The sequence below is a fragment of the Nesoenas mayeri genome, assembly GCF_963082525.1.
Source record: "Nesoenas mayeri genome assembly, chromosome: 5".
NCBI lineage: Eukaryota > Metazoa > Chordata > Aves > Columbiformes > Columbidae > Nesoenas > Nesoenas mayeri.
This window is the reverse complement of record NC_137548.1, coordinates 37,892,790-37,911,603: the sequence shown is the minus strand read 5'-3', so window position 1 is coordinate 37,911,603 and position 18,814 is coordinate 37,892,790. Positions and strand designations below refer to the sequence as shown.

General features: G+C 40.6%; 1 protein-coding gene across 1 annotated transcript in view; it reads left to right on the top strand.

Moving 5' to 3' along the window:
• The first annotated feature begins 1,278 nt into the window (after positions 1–1,278).
• Positions 1,279–18,814, top strand: part of COX16 (cytochrome c oxidase assembly factor COX16) — a 50,678-nt gene continuing 33,142 nt past the window's right edge. Inside the window, exons 1-2 of the mRNA XM_080345512.1 lie at positions 1,279–1,396; positions 12,335–12,412. Coding sequence (XP_080201638.1) covers positions 1,337–1,396; positions 12,335–12,412 — 138 coding nt within the window. The 5' untranslated portion in view covers positions 1,279–1,336. The remainder of the gene's footprint in view (positions 1,397–12,334; positions 12,413–18,814) is intronic.

The window sequence follows — 18,814 nt, the reverse complement described above, 5'->3', positions numbered from 1 at the left end:
AAGGGAACTTCTCCTGAGGGTCTTCCTGTGGCAAACCACCTGGCCACATGGTAGCACTTCGCTTCCTCATCAGCCTCAGGGTTATCTTGAGAGTCATCTTCTCTGTACTCTCTTGTTTTCTGTGACTTCTTGACTTCTGTGACTTCACAGGTGGCCTGAGTGAAGATGAACTCCTCTCCCTGATACACATCCAAAGGGAATTTTATCTTAGTAGGATAATGCGAGGTCAGGCTTGGGTTACTAGTTTTGTGGATGGTGATTTCACATCACTATTAGGGACTATGCTGTAGTGACTAACTTTGAATTTTCAGTCCTGGGATACAGGTAAACTGGACTGTGACTCATGGATGGAGTTACATTACAGTATACTCACACAATATGTTGTGATATTACTGAGTGGGCATTCACACGTACCAAACATAATCAACAGTAAGAATACGAGTATATTGTGCAGCAGCCCTAATAAAAAAATGAGACTGCTACTGTGTGGTAGAAACACCTAACAAAAAAAAGTTTCCAGGAAGAATAATAAGTGGGGAGATTTCATTCTACATGGCATAGGTAGCTGATGAAATAAGCAGGGGCAGAAAGCTCAGAAGGGGCTTTGGGGCAGTCCAGGTTTGCTGCCATGGAGCCAGATCATTTCAAGCACACACACGCTGTAAATGACACCCCTGGCCATAAATCCTGGCTGCACGCTTGTGCAGGTGACAGCACAGCTCCAGCCCCGTCCTTCCCTTCCCATAGATACGGTGGAAGCTCCCCAAGGTTTAAGCAACTTGGTTACAGCTGGCGTAGCTGGGAACGAGCTCCCCAACCATTTCTCCTCATTAAAGCCAGCGGGGTAGATGAAGCCGTTCACAGCCCAGTCTGGTACCAGCATGCGGGTTGTGTAAATTCAACAAAAGTCTATTAATTCAAAGAGCTTTTGCGGTACGTGTGTGTGTATGACCTATTAGAACCCTGTGGCTTTGTAACTGTAACTCGGCCGCAGCAGGCAAAGCTCAGGGCCCGCTGACCGAGTCTGACCGTACAGTGTCACGGGGATTATTTCATCAGGCGAACAGCCACGGCTGGCAGCCCGCTGGGCCCGGCCGCGCTGCCCCGCTGCCGGCGGCGGGGACGCTGCGGGCCGCTCTGCCCGAGCCGCCTCCTGCTGCCGAACCCCCGCGGGAGCACGGCATGCAGCGCAGGACACCGACACCACAGCGGAACCAGCTTCCCCGGGCGCGTTGCCGCTGGGGCTGCTGTGGCGGTGGGACCCGCGCCCCGCCGGAAGCGCTGAGGCCGGGCCGGAGGCGGGAGGCGCTGCCGGAGCCTATGGGGAGGGAGGGGGATGAAGCGGCTGCGGAAACTGTGGCGGGGCAGCACCATGACCTTCGGGGTCCCCCTGTTGGTGAGCACGGCGGGGGGTGGGCACCGGCACCGGGGAGGAGGCGCGGCCTGGGGACGGGCCGGTGCGGCGCCAGGCCCCGCCCCGGCGGCTCCCTGGCGGAGAGCGGGCTCCGGGGGTGGCCGTCCCGGTGCTGCCCGAGGGACGCGGGGCTGGGCCCCGGAGGGCAGGGCCCTGGCCGTCTGCGGAGGGCCGGCACAGCGCGGGGGCTGTGTGCCGGTGTCGGGGGGACAGCGGCTGGGAGTCCGTGCTGGCAGGAGCGGAGAGGGATGGGCCGTGTCTGCCCGGCAGGCGGTGCTGCTGTCAGGCCTGCGGAGTCCCCGGCCAGGAGGGAAAAGGAGCGGGGAGCAGCGGGCCCAGCTCTACCCGCAGGCCCAGTGGTGGCCTCTGGAGGTCGGGGAGGGGGTTTGACAGCGTGGTCTTAACCATATTCCTAAATAAAAGGTGAGGGAAATGCAGCTCGGTGTTTTTCTTTAAACCGCTGCTTATGTGATGGACTTGATTTAGCTTTTCAAAGGATTTTGAACTGCAGCAGCAGTGTTGGTCTGAAAATGTGTACCTCTAAGTAAACAGAAGGAATTTTAGTTAGTTGAGTTGATAGGTCATAGTTACTCTTGTGCTCAAACCCTTAGCCTGTAATATTGTGAAAAAGCAGAAATGTCATTATAAGACACAGAAACTTATCAGAAGTAAAGTAAAACATGGATCAGGACTCTTCCAGTCCACTCAAAGTCCTCAGCTGGAATAATTTTCCAGCTTTGTGGTGCCATTGTAGAGCTGATGAAGATAAACTGTAAAGTCTAGAGGAGAGCAATGTAAAAGATACACCAGACATTCCACAGTTCAGGAATGCTTGAAAGAATTGACTTAGTTTAGTTTAGAAGAATTCTGCAAAGTTCTGTACATCATATAGTGAGAGCAGCAATTGGTTTTCGTGGCTTGGGAAAGAAGTACCAAAACAAATGAGCTTCAGATCAGATGTTAGGAAAATGTTACTTGTTGTCAGGATAGAGCACCTGTGATACACACTTGAAATTTTTAAGAAGCAGTTAAACAATATCATCTGGCAGTGATGGGGTAGATGTTCTCACTTCTTCACTGTTGGAGGTAGGATTTCAGCTTCCCAGGCCAAGGTAGACCTGTGGTTGTCCTTTTGCCCCCCCTAGTGTTTTTTAATTATTTGCCAAAGGTCATAGAAAATTTTGAGACTGGTTTCTTTGACTTTGTACGAATTGTGTTCACTTTCTGTTACTGCGAGAGCTCTTTCCTTTAGAGACAATATTATATAGAGAAATGTTCTATTGTATTTTTTTCCAGGGTTTCATGTCTCACTGCCATAAAATTATTCTCTCTTGTGAATATTTCAGAATGTTTCTATGTTGCTGCCCAAAGGCTTCCCAAGGAGTAAGAAAAAAAAAATCCATGCAATTCTTGTCAGTTCTTGTCAGTTCCCCAGCTGTCTATTGAACTCTGAAACTATCTGTGAAGCTGAATACAGTTGTGCTAAACGATCAGTTACAGCAGAAAGACATTGAATCTATGCACAGAATCAGAAAGGGCATGCCTTTGTAAACCTTTAAATTCTGCTGAGTTTGTAGATAACATTGAAGCCAAAGGTTTCTGGTCGATTCTTGCATCCTGTACATTGGTTTTTAACTAGATAGGTACAGGATTTTTCATCAGTACCGTATTTGCTTTCCTTTTTTATTTTTTTTCTTTCATATCTTCTCACAGTGCATATTTGACTAAAAAAATTCCTGTGCCACTTTTTCTAAAGACTCCACAGTTAGAGAGATCATAGTTCAAAGACCCATGAGTGTCTCATTATACACAACACACACACAAATATATAATAAAAATATTTATTAGTTTTTAGTGTAAATTATCTTGATAATATTTCTTTGTTCTTTTGGGCTTGGACTTTTAGAATATTTCAGTGCAGAAGGAATTTTCTTTGTTGATCTTAAACCTTGAACTGACAACAAGTTTCAGGGTAAGATGTGTAAATCACAGTTTTCAGTCATAGTTTCTCAGCAGGTAAGACTGCTTCTTTGTGAGCACTAACAATACTGCAGTAAACCTTGCTTTGTGAATGTTTTCTTTAAATCTGTAAACTTTGCAGATAGAATGTCTCTGCATGGCATAGAACAGTACGTGTGCAGGAGGGAGTGATGCAACCTGGCACAGAATATCTTAACAGCTTGAGTGCTACAGGGTGAGTAGTCTGAAGCACTGGTAAAGATGGTAACATCTGTGTAGATGTTAGGATGAACTCCAGTGAGCTTACAGATGTATCTGTAAAGTTTGCTGTTGTGACAGAGGGGTGTGTTAACTTTGTCAGCTGTATCAACATCTTTGTTTCCTGTCATGATAATGGGAACTCTTTCCTTATCATGTGAAGCTTAACTTGCAAGTCTTCAGGATACTTGTTTCTGTTATAGAAGAAGAGCTTCAGTCACTACTGCTTTATATTCCACAATCAACTCTACCTGACCAAAAAGGATGTGTCTATCAATGTCCTATCAGGGCTGTGTTGCTTTTGTAAGATCTTGAGAGAACAAGGCTCTTATTACAGCTAGTGGATCCAGTGTCATTCTTACGAGACACTGAACATGTCAGGTTACTTCTGTAGTGCCATTACAATGTTTGAAGTTGCTGGAAATAATTTTTTCAGACAAGTATAAATGGTGATTCTAGATCACTGAGGAAACGTATTTGGATTTTTAAACTGCAAAGCAGTAAGAGTTTTAAAACGCACATTAAAAAACACCGTTTCATGTGCTTACACCACTTTGGAAAACTTGCATTTGTGTTTCAAATTTGTACCATGGTGCAATAGCCTCTCTATCTATGGCTGCAGAGTTTGAGTTCTATTGATTTTTCTGTGTTCCCAGCCCCCCGCCATTCTGTAATGACCATGCTTTTACAAGTGCTTTCCTTGTGCTTGTCCTTCAGGATCTTGTCGTTGGTGTTTTATGTGCTGTGCATAGTGTTGCCAAAGAGAAGATGGGGGTGGCATGAAACTGTGGAAGATTTTTCTGTGGATAAATGTGTTTCTAGAATCTGTTTCCATCAGTGTTCATGCACACGAACTGTACTATGTTGCCATTTACATTGCTTCCTCGAACAAGATACTGCAAGATACTTTGATAAACACTTCATCAAGAAATGCTAAGTGTGCATGTCACAGACAGGACAAGAAGAAAGGTCAGTTCAGAAAGAGTCCTTAACAATGCTTCAGCAATGTGATGAGTGCTCTCAGGCACCATTAGAGAAGGTCAGTTGCATCTCAGGCCCTTGTTAATGAACCCATTGTCTCTCAACCTTTTTGACAAACAAAAAAAAATTAAAAACCTTTCCAAGACATCAGGATATGAATTTATATGTCTCTGGATGAGTTTTGTTCACTGATGAAGTCAGGGTTATCTGGAAGCCATGACTGATGGTCAGAAATGTTTTGCAAGTATTGTGAAATGGTGTTTTGTTGTGCTGTGAGTCACTGGAAGTGAAAATATTACTATTTTTTATCTATGTTTTACTATGTTTTTATCATTTAAAGTATTTAAATAACTAAGTTTCCAAAGATTTATTTAAATACAACATTTCTAATTCATATCATAAAAAGCTGCTGCATTCTGAGTCTTAGAGTATGCTGGATGTAAGGTAGACTTTCTCCCGTGGATTCTGGAGGATCCTGCCATGAAAGATCACATGGACATCATTCACATTGTCACCTTGAACAATTCACAATATTGAAATGCAGGACTTTTATTAGTATCTGTTACTACATGTAACTTTACAATAAGATTTGACATATGCAGAACAGTTCATTTGAATGTTAATAAGCTTTTGAGAGATGAACAGAAGTTAACATTTACCCAAGAAAAGAATTCTGACTTCTAATATATGTGTAGATAAATTGTGGTTGCCTGTAAAAGTCCACAAGTATTACATTTGTAGCCTAGAAAACCAATAAATACAAAACTGTTTTTAGAATTTTAAAATGGTTGCTCCCAGTCAGGAAGTCACAGAGTGTCACTTTTATGCTTCAGTGACTTGTATGATAAATATTGGGTCTCTAACCTTGTGATATGTCTTTGACTTCTGCTGCGCTTTTGTTTTGCCACTCTTGTTCATCTGCATGTGTTTTAATCCACAGCAGAGTGTGGAGCTGTTCCAGACAAAACCACTCCCTGGAACTGTTTGTGCTGGAGTGGAAGCCAGCGTGTTCAAGCTAAATGGGCTTTTCTGGACTCCAGTTTGTGCAGTCTGAATTAGCTGGCATCCATATTTCAGTTGACTGTCAGGCCTTAAAATTTCCAGGCTCATCTTTTGAATCAACACCTTAAAGTTTTCTTTTGATTCTTAATTTTTGAGTACTATTTTCCAGATAAATGTTAGACAAACAGATACTCTTTCATACTACAGATTTCCCTTCTATTTCATTTTGAAACATAGAGAGTGTATTTGCATTGTTTAAATGTGGTAGAATGGACTAATTTGACACTCGGGGGAGCTGAGGTTCTGTGTTGAGCCACAAAACAGGAACGTAAGTGGAGACTTGACTGTTTTCACTTACTGTGTTTAGTCCTGTTCTAAGCCTCCACCTTCTTTGAGAGGTGTCAAAGGTAGAGATCTAAAATTAGTATTTACTCTATAGTACATTTCATCTTCATCCTCTGTCCAGCATTGTCAATAGGGAAGTATTGCTTGACTAGTAGTGGTTTCTTTTTATGTTCTTTACTGCAGGTTTCAGTTTATTGCTGTTTCAGGCTGGGCCTAACCCATCACAAGAACGCAACAGGTTGCCATGAGACCTAAACAGTTTCTCGTTGTAATGAACATTGGCTGGACTTGAACCTATGAGTAATGGGAATGATAGTTTTAATAAGGAATCAAAATTCTGGCTTCTAGAAGCTTAAGAAGAAAGAGAGGGTGATGTTGAGAAAGTGCAGCTTGACCACCACGGCAGACTTAGTTTTCAAACAGCTGCAGCTACTGATGAAATTCTCTTGTAATCTGACCAGCCCAAGCAATCTGTGTAGTGCAGAATGACAGTGTTGTGGCTGAAAAGGCCCTTTTTTGCTAATGCTCATGCTGAGGAACATATGGGTTTCTGTCTCTTCTGCATTGTTCTTAGATTGGTTTCTATTAAATGCATTTTCTGTGCTTTCCAACCTCTTATGAAATGGACATTTTAATAAACAAAGGTTTTATTTTCTTCCTAAGACATAGAGTAGTAGCTTTGAAAGGATATGGACGGTTTTTGTTGTATTTTGGCCTGTAGCCGTTCATATATGCAATCTTCAAAATCACTGCTTTTAACATACTCTGTTTTGAGCCAATTAGCCTGATACCTTGGCTCAAGTTTAATACTCTTCACAGAGTTCTACATGCTGTGAAAACTACACTCTTTTGCTTTATCAGCCTGTTATAATTGGCTTGACTTTATACTAGCTGCTGTCCTGGGTTGCCAGCATGGTGTCCATGGGGCCGCCCACTGCATATTTAATCTGTTTTTGAATGTAATGCAGTGCAGTCTTTCTGCAATTTGTGAACTCTAGTATATGTATTAAGTCAGTGCATTCTATTTGTTTTGCTTTTGAATGAAATAACTACTAAGGGATGTATCATTTTGGTTTTTGCTTTCCTCCAAAGGAGGCCTCTGATCTGAACTAAAGGATTTCCATTTGTTGCAGACAAGAAGAAAAGGTAGACCCTCTTCTCCCATGTAGAGTGGGGAGAGGATTTAGTACGTTTCTGAGAAGGCCTTGTACTGTTTTTCTCTCTTCTCAGTAGTTTCAGCATTAGAGCCAACGCTTGGAATGGCTATGGGGAACAAACTCTGGATAGTTAGAGCTGGCAGAGGGGGGCGCTTCAGGTTAAGATGACTTGCCTGGGCCTTCCCTGAGACTGGCAGTTTGTCCTGCTACTTTATTTAGGGAACAAAAGAAAGACTTCAGTCTAGTAGGCTGTCAGATTGCTGTCTTTCACCCATCTTGCACTGCACATAAGACAGTTCTTTAAAAAGGAAGCCCCAAACCCCTTTTTACCATGATCACTGCAAACTGAAATAAAATACCTCTCATAACTGTTGTAGTTTTGAAGCTCTTGGTTAATACCTTGAGGGTTTTGCAGCAGCAGTCTTGAAGAAGAGGTTAGAAAATGATCATGCTTTTTCTCCAGTGATATGTATCATAACATTTTCCACCACTGCATAATCTGTGCTGTCTGCACTAAATATTGTGATTTGCTTAATTCAGGGATTTATGACAAATGTAATTTGTAATCTGGCTCTCACAGTTGGTACTATAGCAGGAATGGCTTTCTTTAACAACAAGGATGCTTGTGATATGGCAAATTGCTGGTGCTGGCAGATAAATAGTTTCTTGTTATTTTGTTAACCCAGAGAACTGAAGACGGCTGCTTTAGATTATTCAGGAAACGAAAAAAAAGTAGGGATCTCCTGTAAGCCCCAAGTTCTTCTGCTGTTGTGAGTCCTCAGTGAGCATCTGATTGCAGTTGGTGACAAACACAAGAGTTTCCCATCCTAAGATACTGTTCAAGGGATCAGTCTGATGCCATCCGTAACTGATTGCATAACGTACCTTCCAATGGAGCAGGGAAGCAATAGAATTTTTTAAAGTATGTTATTAAAGAGAGTTTTATGTCATTTTTTTACATAAAACATTTATTGAGGTTGCTGAGTGTATGTGACAGATGGTGCTCTTATGTCACATCCTATCTTTCATTTTGTTTTGGAACATGCAAGTCTTCCATGCATGCATAATTACATTACAACATTGTAGGGATTTTTTTGTATACTCACTGAAACATAAAGGAATAATCCAATGTGAGATCTTTAATGGGGGGGGGTGTGCTAGCAGTGCTGTTAGACTGTTTGCTTTGGTGTTAAGTGCTGGCTAACTTGTATGTTTTATGGTTTTTGCTTTCTTAAGGTAAACTTTAGATGTAAAGGAAGAAGTGAGAAGTTATTTCATCAGTCTGCTGAATGCATTAAAGTAACTAGACATATGATGTTCACTACATAATAATGTTTTTGCTCCACATTCTGAAGCACATAACATTAATAGTTCTCTCACACTGAAAGAATGAAGGTATGTTTGAACTTTCCAGCTTCAGTACTCTTCAGGTGCCAATGCCTTAACATTTTATGATGCAAATTAAGTATCTGTATGATTCTAAAATTGGAATGAAGAAAAGTACATCTTAGTTTTCATTACATATAGCATTACTTTTCCCCTTTCAGTTAACTGGGGAGTGAACTTGACCCTGACTTCATTAGAATGTTGCCAATGTGTTCTATTGGTATGGCATCCCGAATAGCTTCTGTGATCTCTTTTATAAAGTCTGGAGTAGTGGATGGAACATACTGGACTTTGCTGTTGCCCTTGGCTTATGTTAGGCAAATTTGTCCATTGTAGTGCTTTTTTAACTGAAGAGTATTTTGCAAGGAATGTAGAGATTATCCCTGTTTTACAAACTGGGAAACTATAAAAGTATGTGAGACATACAGAATATGCAAAGCCAAGAAACTGATAATGTTCTGGAATTTTTAATTTGAGTCCTATCCCACTTCTGGTTTTTTTGAGCAGTGACTCTTGATGCTTCATTGTTGTTTGTATGTGTGCATTCTTCCCTTTAAATACAGTTAATGTAGAGGAAGGTAGCGAGGATATCTTCCCTCATAATGCAAAAAAGAGAAAGGAAACACGCAAACCAAGACTAATATTTCCACTCAATGCATTGTCAGTCACTGAGTCTGTTACTACTTTTAATGTTATTATAGTTGCATAAATTCATTTATACCTTCTTTTATTGGCATTTGAACACAGTTTTCAAAAATGTAATTGACTGCATAGCTGTCTGTTGCTTGTGTAGATGAAGGCAGGGTGCTCAGGACTGTCAGATAACTATTGACGTGCTAAGGACTGTCAGATAACTATTGACGTGCTGTTGGTTGATTAAATCCATGCTGAAGATGACTGAATCTGGTCTGGTTTTGCAATGAAATCTTGGACATCGCATTTGGTTCTTTAGAACATTGATCAAGTAAATTTGTAAACATATTATTTATATTTTTGTGTGTATTCCGTACTTTTGAAAATTATTTAATCTTAATCCTAGCCTTCTTAATCCTAGCTGTAATATTTCAGTGGCATTTGTAATTTCTCACAGCCTACGTGTGCTTTGACTTGGATGCAGCCTAACTGATGTTCCATAATAAGATAAATTGACCATTGTAGCATTGGAAGTGTAAAGGCAACTATACTGGTAATGCCTGATAAGCAAAATGTGCCAGCTTGCCAGGCTGGTTACACTGCTTATACAGTATGAAGAGCAAAAGTACTTCACAAACAAAGTGGGTTTTTTATAAAGGTGACATGAGTAAAATTAGAATCTCAGGCCAAAACCTACCTAACAGAACTGAGAGGGGTGTATGCATGAACTTCTTTACCATGTGCATAGCTGGAAGTGTAAAATGCACTGTACAACAGATGGTTGCTGTCATGCAACAACCTGCTACTTGATTTCCCTTAGTTACAGTGTACATTACATTGTTTGAAATTATCAAAGCTGAATAATGTAATATCTATTTTTTAGCTTGGAACATGGCTTTGTAAGCCACAGTGTACCTTTTCATTATGTTAATTAATAGTTGGGTTATGAGGAACAGGCCAGTTAAAGCTCTTTCTCTTGTTCATATTTTATCTCATAGTGGCATATACTTCATGCAGGTTTGTTGTTGGGTAAAATAATTTTTAATTGACGTCACAAGTAATTGCTCCTTTCTGCCTAGTTTAACAACTGTGTACTGAACCATTTCTAGTGCAGTTGCGTTTGCCTGCCGTAGCCACTCTTTGACAACATGCTAATATACACAAAGGCAAAAGGTGTGGTTCGTAACAGCCACAGACTTTGACTATAGCACTTAGGTTTTCTGTTCATTAGGACTTGGAGTTTGTTAACTCATTGGATATTAATTAACATAATACTTGTTAGGAGTTAAAGAAGATCAGCTAATGAAAATTTATGCTGAGGTGTCAAACATATTAAAATTCAGTTACAGTCCACTATGTGAGACTTTCAGCATTATGTCTTGAATAATGTTCAGGTTCTTTTAACCATTTCGTATACTTTAGTTTCCTGCTATTCTTTCTTACCAAAGTACTGACACATGAGGAAGACTTTTTTTTTTTTCTCCTTTATATCAATACCTTTTTTTTTCTGTGTGTATTTTGATGATTCAATATTTGCAAGAGCATCATTAATTGCTTGAGCAGTTATGATGCAAGTATGGGGCTACCCAGTTTCTAGTAGGTCAAATTTCTAGTCGCTGAAAGTGAACTTACTACCACATGATGATTTTCTGAGTTCTGTGGCCTAGCAGTTGGATGTTCATGTCACAAATTTTTGGTGCATTTATTTCTAATTATCAGCTAGATTCTTAAGCTTATGGAAAGGGACAGACCAGAAAGAGACTGTGGAGCCTTTCACTCCTGGCTTTTGGGAAGGGGTTCCCTGTTCTGTGACCAGAGCACGTCAGTTCCTGGGTACCAGTCTGTAACCCACCATCATCTAAGTCTGTGTTGGGAGCATGTTCACATGGTTGTGAGTAGTTTTACCTGCTTGTTGCAAAATCATGGAGTCCCACAACTTTTAGAAGGAATAAATGTTGAAGACTCTTTTTTTTTTTTTTTTGTAATTCAAGTTGAATGAATATGGCTTTGTGACCTCAGTGATCTGAACTTCGGATAGTATACTTTTTGGAAAGAACATAAATTTTGACTACCTGTGCAGCGTAATTATAACAACTCTTGGACACAGATGTTTGCTGCAAACCTAGTATGTAGCAAGAAATGAGGCAGTATTGTGTAGAAAACAGTTACTAGTGCAGCAACAGCCAGTAATGAAGGATTTAACAGCAATGTGGTGTGATAAAATAGAGTGGTGTAGGTGTTCTGTTTTGTTTTCCACTCCAGTCTTTAGAGCTTCCTCTTGCTTCTACCTTCCTTAGATGTGCATCTGTAGATGTGAAGCCTTTTGGCCTCCTGTGCATCTGCCATCATAGAAAACAGCAGACGGAGTCTGTCACGTCAGAGCAGGAGCAAGAGGCCTGATTCTTCCACAAAGTAGCTAGATTTCTAAGCTAATTTTCAAGTCCTTAATGGTGTTTGTTAACATTACTTGATCTTTTGGTTGGTCTATCCATTTTAATGGTAAAAATACATAGACAGCTTTATGATCTCCCTCTGTCATAACAGTAATGATTTTTTAAAATGCAATATTAAGGTGCACACCTCCCCCTCCCCATTTCTCCCTTTATTATTCTTGTTCATAAGCTTCACAGGTGTGGAGAGAATTGCAAGACAACTAAGGAAGCAATAATAGAAGTGCAGGTGTGCTCGATATGGTTTCTTAGCCTCTGTGATAATGTATCATTGAACCATAGCTCAAATCATCTGGTCTGTTCAGAAGCTTAATTAGAACTCTTACCCACAGACATCAGAGTAAGTTGAGGTGGCGTTGTTACTTCCGCATGGAGTCTGAAAATTATGAGGATAAAACCTGTGGTGGTGAGGCGAAGGCTCCTCTGCTGCAGTTATGTCAGGAAGCCCTGTGGGGAGGGAAAAGCAGGGGTAAGAGGAGAGTAAGTCCTAGAAAATGTGAATCATGAAGCAGCTGTCTTTGTATGAAGGAGGAAATTTGTGAAAGCCAGACCCAGAGAGTGGAAGAAGGCTCCAAATTCACATATACTCCTTCTCTTATATATATTTTCTGATTCATTATTTTCTTTAGTTCCCGTTATTTATGTTGGAAGAACAGTAGGGTCCCTTGGTAAATGAATTGGGTCAGCGTGCAGAGTGTTCTTTTTCATGATAGTCCTAACATATCTGTTTTCATTTTGATATTTTTCAGCTGTATCTTGTTGGAGGATCTTTTGGACTTCGTGAATTTGCTCAAATAAGATATGATGTCCACAAACTACATGGCAAGGTAGTTGAAATGGTTTTCTTTACTTTTCCATTTCATTTTGTCTATGTACTGACTTCTAAAGGATTGCTAAGACAAGCAAACTATTTAAATGGGGGATTTCACTCACCACTGGACCCTGGGCTACAGCTGAGGTTTTTAGGCGGTGAGCAGTGTAGGTAACAATAAAGGGGCTGACATGATGATGAATCCTTTTACTGTCTGTGAAACAGTTCAACATAAATAATAGAAAAAAATTGTTTCCTTGGTTGATTTTAAGTGGCAATTCTAAATCCTGGGCAAGAAGTATAGCACATCTAGAATGAGATTATTACAAAGATTTTGTATCTGATAATATCTGGTAATCCCTATTTAATATCTGACTACGAAAACTGATATTTTAAAAGGTTCTATTTTCAAATGATACTTAGTGTCAAGTATATAATGTTAGATGTTTTTCAGGGCTTGGCTTTGTGTTGACTGAGATAAGCAGATAACTTTAACATCCTATTCCTTAAGCTCTGTGAAAGAAACAAGCTAGTCTTCACTCAGTCTGGCAGAATGTATTGTATGGAAGAAACCTTTCTTTAAATGAACTGGAAACCTTCTGAATGAGGGAGGAAATAGCTTGCTTACACCTCCAAGTGTAACACTAGTTCTAAATTGCATATGAAATAATCTGAAAACAGCATGTCAGTTCAGCAGAATGTAATATTTGGTTGCTTTACCTAGCTGTCTGCCTAGCTGTTTGCCTGCAAGTCTGCGGTTGCAATGCACAGATGTTTTCTGGTCTCAGTGCTGCTGACTTGCAGGTGACATGAAGCTTTTTTGAAGACTATATGGCACTTTATATAAAAAAATGTGTAACACTCTGGACACCGTGGCTTTCTACTGTGGTCAGATCTTTGAGATCTTGGGTTCTGAGAGTTTGGAGACCCCTGTGCTTTGTCTTAGAGACTTGTTGTGGGCTATCTAAATTACTTTAGTAATTCTTCATTGTTTCTTGTGTTACACACCTAACTACGGTCTTTGAAGTACCGTGTAGCCCACTGCTGCTCAGTCTTGTATTTGATATAGCCCATAGACAGGGGGGAGTAACCTTACAGATGTTTTCTCAGTACTGTTTTATGGGTAGTTATTTTCTATCAGTCCTGAGCTTTTGAGACTAGTTGGAGCCTATTAAGTTTTTGTCCAGACAGATGGGGATCACAATAGGGGCAACAATTTGCCTGTTGTGTTTATGTCAGTTTTTTGGTCAGTTTCGTACTCAGTGAATTACATTTGGCCTCCATGATCTGCACTGTGACTGGAGATCAGGGATAAAGCCTGGTAATAGTTGTGCTCATTCAGATTTATGTGGCTTCTTGTCCCAGCATTTCTAATCAAGTGCAACATCATCGAATTAGACAGTAGTACGTGAAAGCTCTGAGGGGAAGCTGCTACACCCTGGAGTTCTTACTCTCTGAAAAGCTAAAAGAGGACATCTGGATTCTTCTCTGACCAGTATTACTTAATTCTGCAGCATTTCTTTTGTGTTTTTCATTATTATTTTGTTAAGGAATAGATGGAATTTCAATAAATTATAATGCAGTACTGGATGAGAACTAGCAACATCAACTTTGGGCTCATTTATAGACAGACAAATCAAAGCAATGTGTTCCATTAGTTTCTGTTTCTATGTCCATAAAAACAGAATTAAGAAGCATTCTAGTTCATCAAATAGGACATCAGAAGAAATTAGAATGTATTTTAACTGATAAAGAGAACAAACCTAGTCTAAAATGTACATGAAACTCAGGAAAAGAACATTAATCTAAGTAACTTAAAAACGTTATTTAAAATCCTGATAATCATAACATCTGCTTAATTTGTCACTGGTTAAAATGTTTTTGTGTTGGAGTAGAATATGCTTTTCTCATATAACACACTTTGACTAGCATAAGTCCTTATCAGAACTGGGACAAGTGCTCCTTTTGGGGGTTGAGCAGTTACGTGCAAATTGCCATAGGCAATAATAAAAAGGATATTTTGTTATAGTTGCTCATTTGGAATAATAACAATGTTTAATTAAATAACACTTTTGATACAAGGAGTTCAAAGGACTTTCACATAATTTAAATGAATTAAGCTTCACAGCCTTACTGTCAGAAAAGGCATGATTATTATTTTGATGTTTCTGATGAAAAAATTGAGGTTGCAAAAAGTGAAGCAACCCATCCGAAAGTAGGCTAGGATTTGTAATACCTGAGTGCCTGTCTTTTTTGATAATATTTTAAAGATGTGCAAACCATAGTATGCCCCCTTCTGTAAGCAAGACTCCTAAACATGTTTTCTTGCTAATTCAGCTGTTAGGTAGACAGAACTTAGATGATCCTTTTGTGGTACGTCTCTACTACATTTCAGATGCTAAACTATGATTCCTTCCCTTCAAAAGTATTTGTGCTTTACCTTTTTCAGGCTAACCATTCTCATTGTGCTGTGAGGGAAACCACATTATTAAACGAGTTCTGGGTTGACAGTGATATTTCGAAGGAAGTGTTATAGTAGAACTAGTGTCTGTGTTTCTGTCACTAATGGGTTAACTGCCACTTTCTCTTTGTATTCTTGTGGCTTAATGAGCAAAATCAGCATTAGTGGTAATGGCTATGTTATTAATGTCAAACTGGCTTTTGAAGAAGGTTCCTTGATAAAGGAATTGAAATTCAAGAGAAAAAGGTGGTATGGACTTTTCAGAGGGAGTACGGTTTGGTGGTGATGCATTGGGCTGGGGCTTGGATTGGGATCAGGAGAGAGACAGAGCCTGGGGCTACAGCTGGAGTGCGACTGGGAACGGGCTGCAAAAGGAATCCTGTCCTCTTGTTCATTTGAGCCGTGGCTTTGGATCTTGGTCTAATGCTCAGCTGATGTGCAGGACAGAGACAGAGCCTAGAGATGCAGCTAGAGAGGGGCTATAAGTGTCTCAGGAACAGATATTTTTATTGATTTAGTATAGCATTTTTTGGATCTCAAGGCTTTATATATGCCCATCTCTTAGAAAAGCAAAAAAACATTTTGGGTACACCTTTACTCAGAATACCTGAATCAAGCAGATTTCCTCAGCACACCGAATGTTCTGCTTTTAAAGTCAACTTACGCTGAGACTCTTATTGATGTAAATGCCTGTTTATGCTAGTCAGAATCTTCTGAAACTAATCAAGCATTTCTCCATTATCTATTGTTGCCAAAATGTCCATTAATGGAGAAATCATTAGGTTAGGTAATTGTTCCTTTTCTGGGAAGAATTTATGCAAATCAAAATTGGTTATAGAAAACCAGGTATGCTTATGATAAAATCTCATGGAATTAATGAGAAAAAATGAGTAGCTTTCTATAGGCATCGTTCCAAACACCTTTATTCTCAAATGGAAAGCTAGGCTCTTTCTTTGTCTTCTTGTTGTATATGTAATTGAATAGAGATGCTTATTTAAGGAGGTTTTTTACAGAAAATGTGCCTTCTATTAAATATATAGAAAATGTTTCCTTTCAAGTATGTAATAATAATTTTTATTTACTGTGTGCCCGTTGTTGTCATTCGAGCATCATAGAGACTTGCTGATTCAGTTCTAATTTTGGATATGAGAATCTTGGACATCTGTACTATTGGCTGATAGTTACTGTGGAGTGTCGAAGAGAAGCTATGTATTAACTACCTGGGAAAATCTAGGCTTTCAGCCTGTCAGCAAAACATTTGGACTAGTAAAATACAGTTTGTAGGCTCCACAATGGCTTTGTTGAAGAAGTATTCTTGTGAGGCTGGTTCGCAGAGTATGGGGAGGAATAGCAGTGAGCAAGTTCCTCCAGGGTAACGTGCAGCAGAAGCACTTCTAGGAAAGCTCGGTCATTTTGGCAGGAAACAAAACATCAATTAGCCTTTGAAATCTGCAAGTAGTTCCTGCTGTGGATTAGGTGGACAGTGTTACTATACTGACCTCTTTAGTGTTTACAAACTATGTAGATCATGTTCACTTTTCATTTGTCCTGTGCAAATGAGTGCACCTCAAAAATAGAATCCTACGAAATGAGAACAATGATGGTTTCTGTCTTTCTGAGACAGGAAGTAGAGGCAGTGAAGAGTCAAAAGGGCCAACGTTCAATCTTTTCTCCTATGAGTTTTACTATTGAATCAACTGTTGTGCGATAAAATATGTATGACCATTGCATGACACTCCAGGAATTAAAATCCAAGTGAAAAGGAAAATACTTGACCTATTCTTTCAGAACGCTGTCCTCTACTAGCAATAAAACTAAACGCGAAGAGGTTATAAAAGGAGTGATGGTGGTGGTATGAAGCACACTCATTAGTGTAGGAGCGTAAAGCTTGCTTGATGCAGACTAAGTAGATTGCCTTTAAAATTCCTTTAAAGGGAATGGCAGTGTTTTGAGCTCCTCACCTAAGCTTTTTGACCAATTGACTGGTATGTAATTACCCGTGAGACATTGCTTATAGACACCTGCAAGGTGCTAGTGTTGCAATTGTCTATTTTCATTTATTGCTTTTACTTGGCGTCTTCAAGTCCTAACTCATGAAATGATATAACTGCAAGGATCTCAGGTTTCTTTAATAATCCCAGACCTTAGAGTTAGGAAGAAGAGTTCATATAGTGCATAGAGGGTTATCCTGGAAGCCTTGCTGTCCTTTGAAAAAGAAAAGAATGAGGAGTGGAAGAAAAAAGAAAGCTAATATGTTGAGTTACAATGCTGACGTTTTACTGGCTTACAGCTTTTCTCATAATTGGCCTTGATAGTGATTTAAGTGTGTTGACTGGTTGGTTATACTAAGTATTACGGTTTTAGAATATTGTTGGGGGTTCCCTGCTGTTGTCCATTAACATTGTGTCTTGAAGGTCACAACAGGTGTCAGGGGACCCACAGCAGCATGTGATTTAAATAACTTCCATGAATCTCCTTGAAAATCTTATTTCACAGAATGTTAGGAATTGGAAGGGACCTTGAAAGATCATCTAGTCCAATCCCTCCACCGGAGCAGGAACACCTAGATGAGGTTACACAGGAATGTGTCCAGTCAGGTTTTGAATGTCTGCAGAGAAGGAGACTCCACAACCCCCCTAGGCAGCCTGTTCCAGTGTTCTGTTACCCTCACTGAGAAGAAGATTCTTCTAATATTTAAGTGGAGCCTCTTGTGTTCCAGTTTGCACCCATTACCTCTTGTCCTATCATTGGTTGTCACCAAGAAGAGCCTGGCTCCATCCTGATGACACTCACCCTTTACATATTTATAAACAATAACGAGGTCACCCCTCAGTCTCCTCTTCTCCAAACTGAAGAGATGCAGCTCCCTCAGCCTTTCTTCATCAGGGAGACGCTCCAATCCCTTAATCATCTTTGTGGTTCTGCGCTGGACTCTCTCCAGCAGTTCCCTGCCCTTCTGGAACTGAGGGGACTGGAATGGGAAACAATATTCCAGATGTGGTCTCATCAGGGAAGAGTAGAGGGGAAGGAGAACCTCTCTCGATCTACTAACCACTCCCTTTCTAATACACCCCAGGATGCCATTGGCCTTCCTGGCCACAAGGGCACAGTGCTGGCTCATGGTCATCCTGCTGTCCACCAGGACCCCCAGGTCCCTTTCCCCTACACTGCTCTCTAAGAGGTCATTTCCCAACTTATACTGGAACCTGGGGTTGTTCCTACCCAGATGCAGGACTCCACACTTTCCCTTGTTAAATTTCATCAGGTTATTCCCTGCCCAACTCTCCAGCCTGTCCAGGTCTCACTGGATGGCAGCACAGCCTTCTGGCGTGTCAGCCACTCCTCCCAGCTTGGTGTCATCAGCAAACTTGCTGACGGTGCACTCTGATCCCTTATCCAAGTCATTGATGAATATATTGAATAATACCGGCCCCAGTACTGACCCTTGAGGCACTCCACTAGATACAGGCCTCTAACTGGACTCTGCCCCATTAACTGCAACTCTCTGGCTTCTTTCCTTCAGCCAGTTCCCAGTCCACCTCACTACCCAATCGTCCAGTCCACAGTTCCTCATTTTAGCTGTGAGGATGCTGTGGGAGACTATGTCAGATGCTTTACTGAAGTCAAGGTAGACCACATCCACCTCTCTGCCATCATTTATCCACCTGGTTATGTCCTCATAAAAGGCAATGAGGTTGGTCAAGCATGACTTCCCCCTGCTGAAGCCATGTTGACTGCCTCTAATGACCCTCTTATCCTTGATATGCCTTGAGATGGCACCAAGGATAAGTTGTTCCATCACTTTTCCCAGGGCTGGAGGGAAGGCTGAGAATTGAGGAAGTGAGACTCACTAAAATTCAATTACTTGGTCATAGGCAGAGAGGAGATGTGTGGTAGAGGAGAGAACTGAATCAAGAACCTGAACAAGATGGAAATATTGTTCAGATCTCCTCTCTG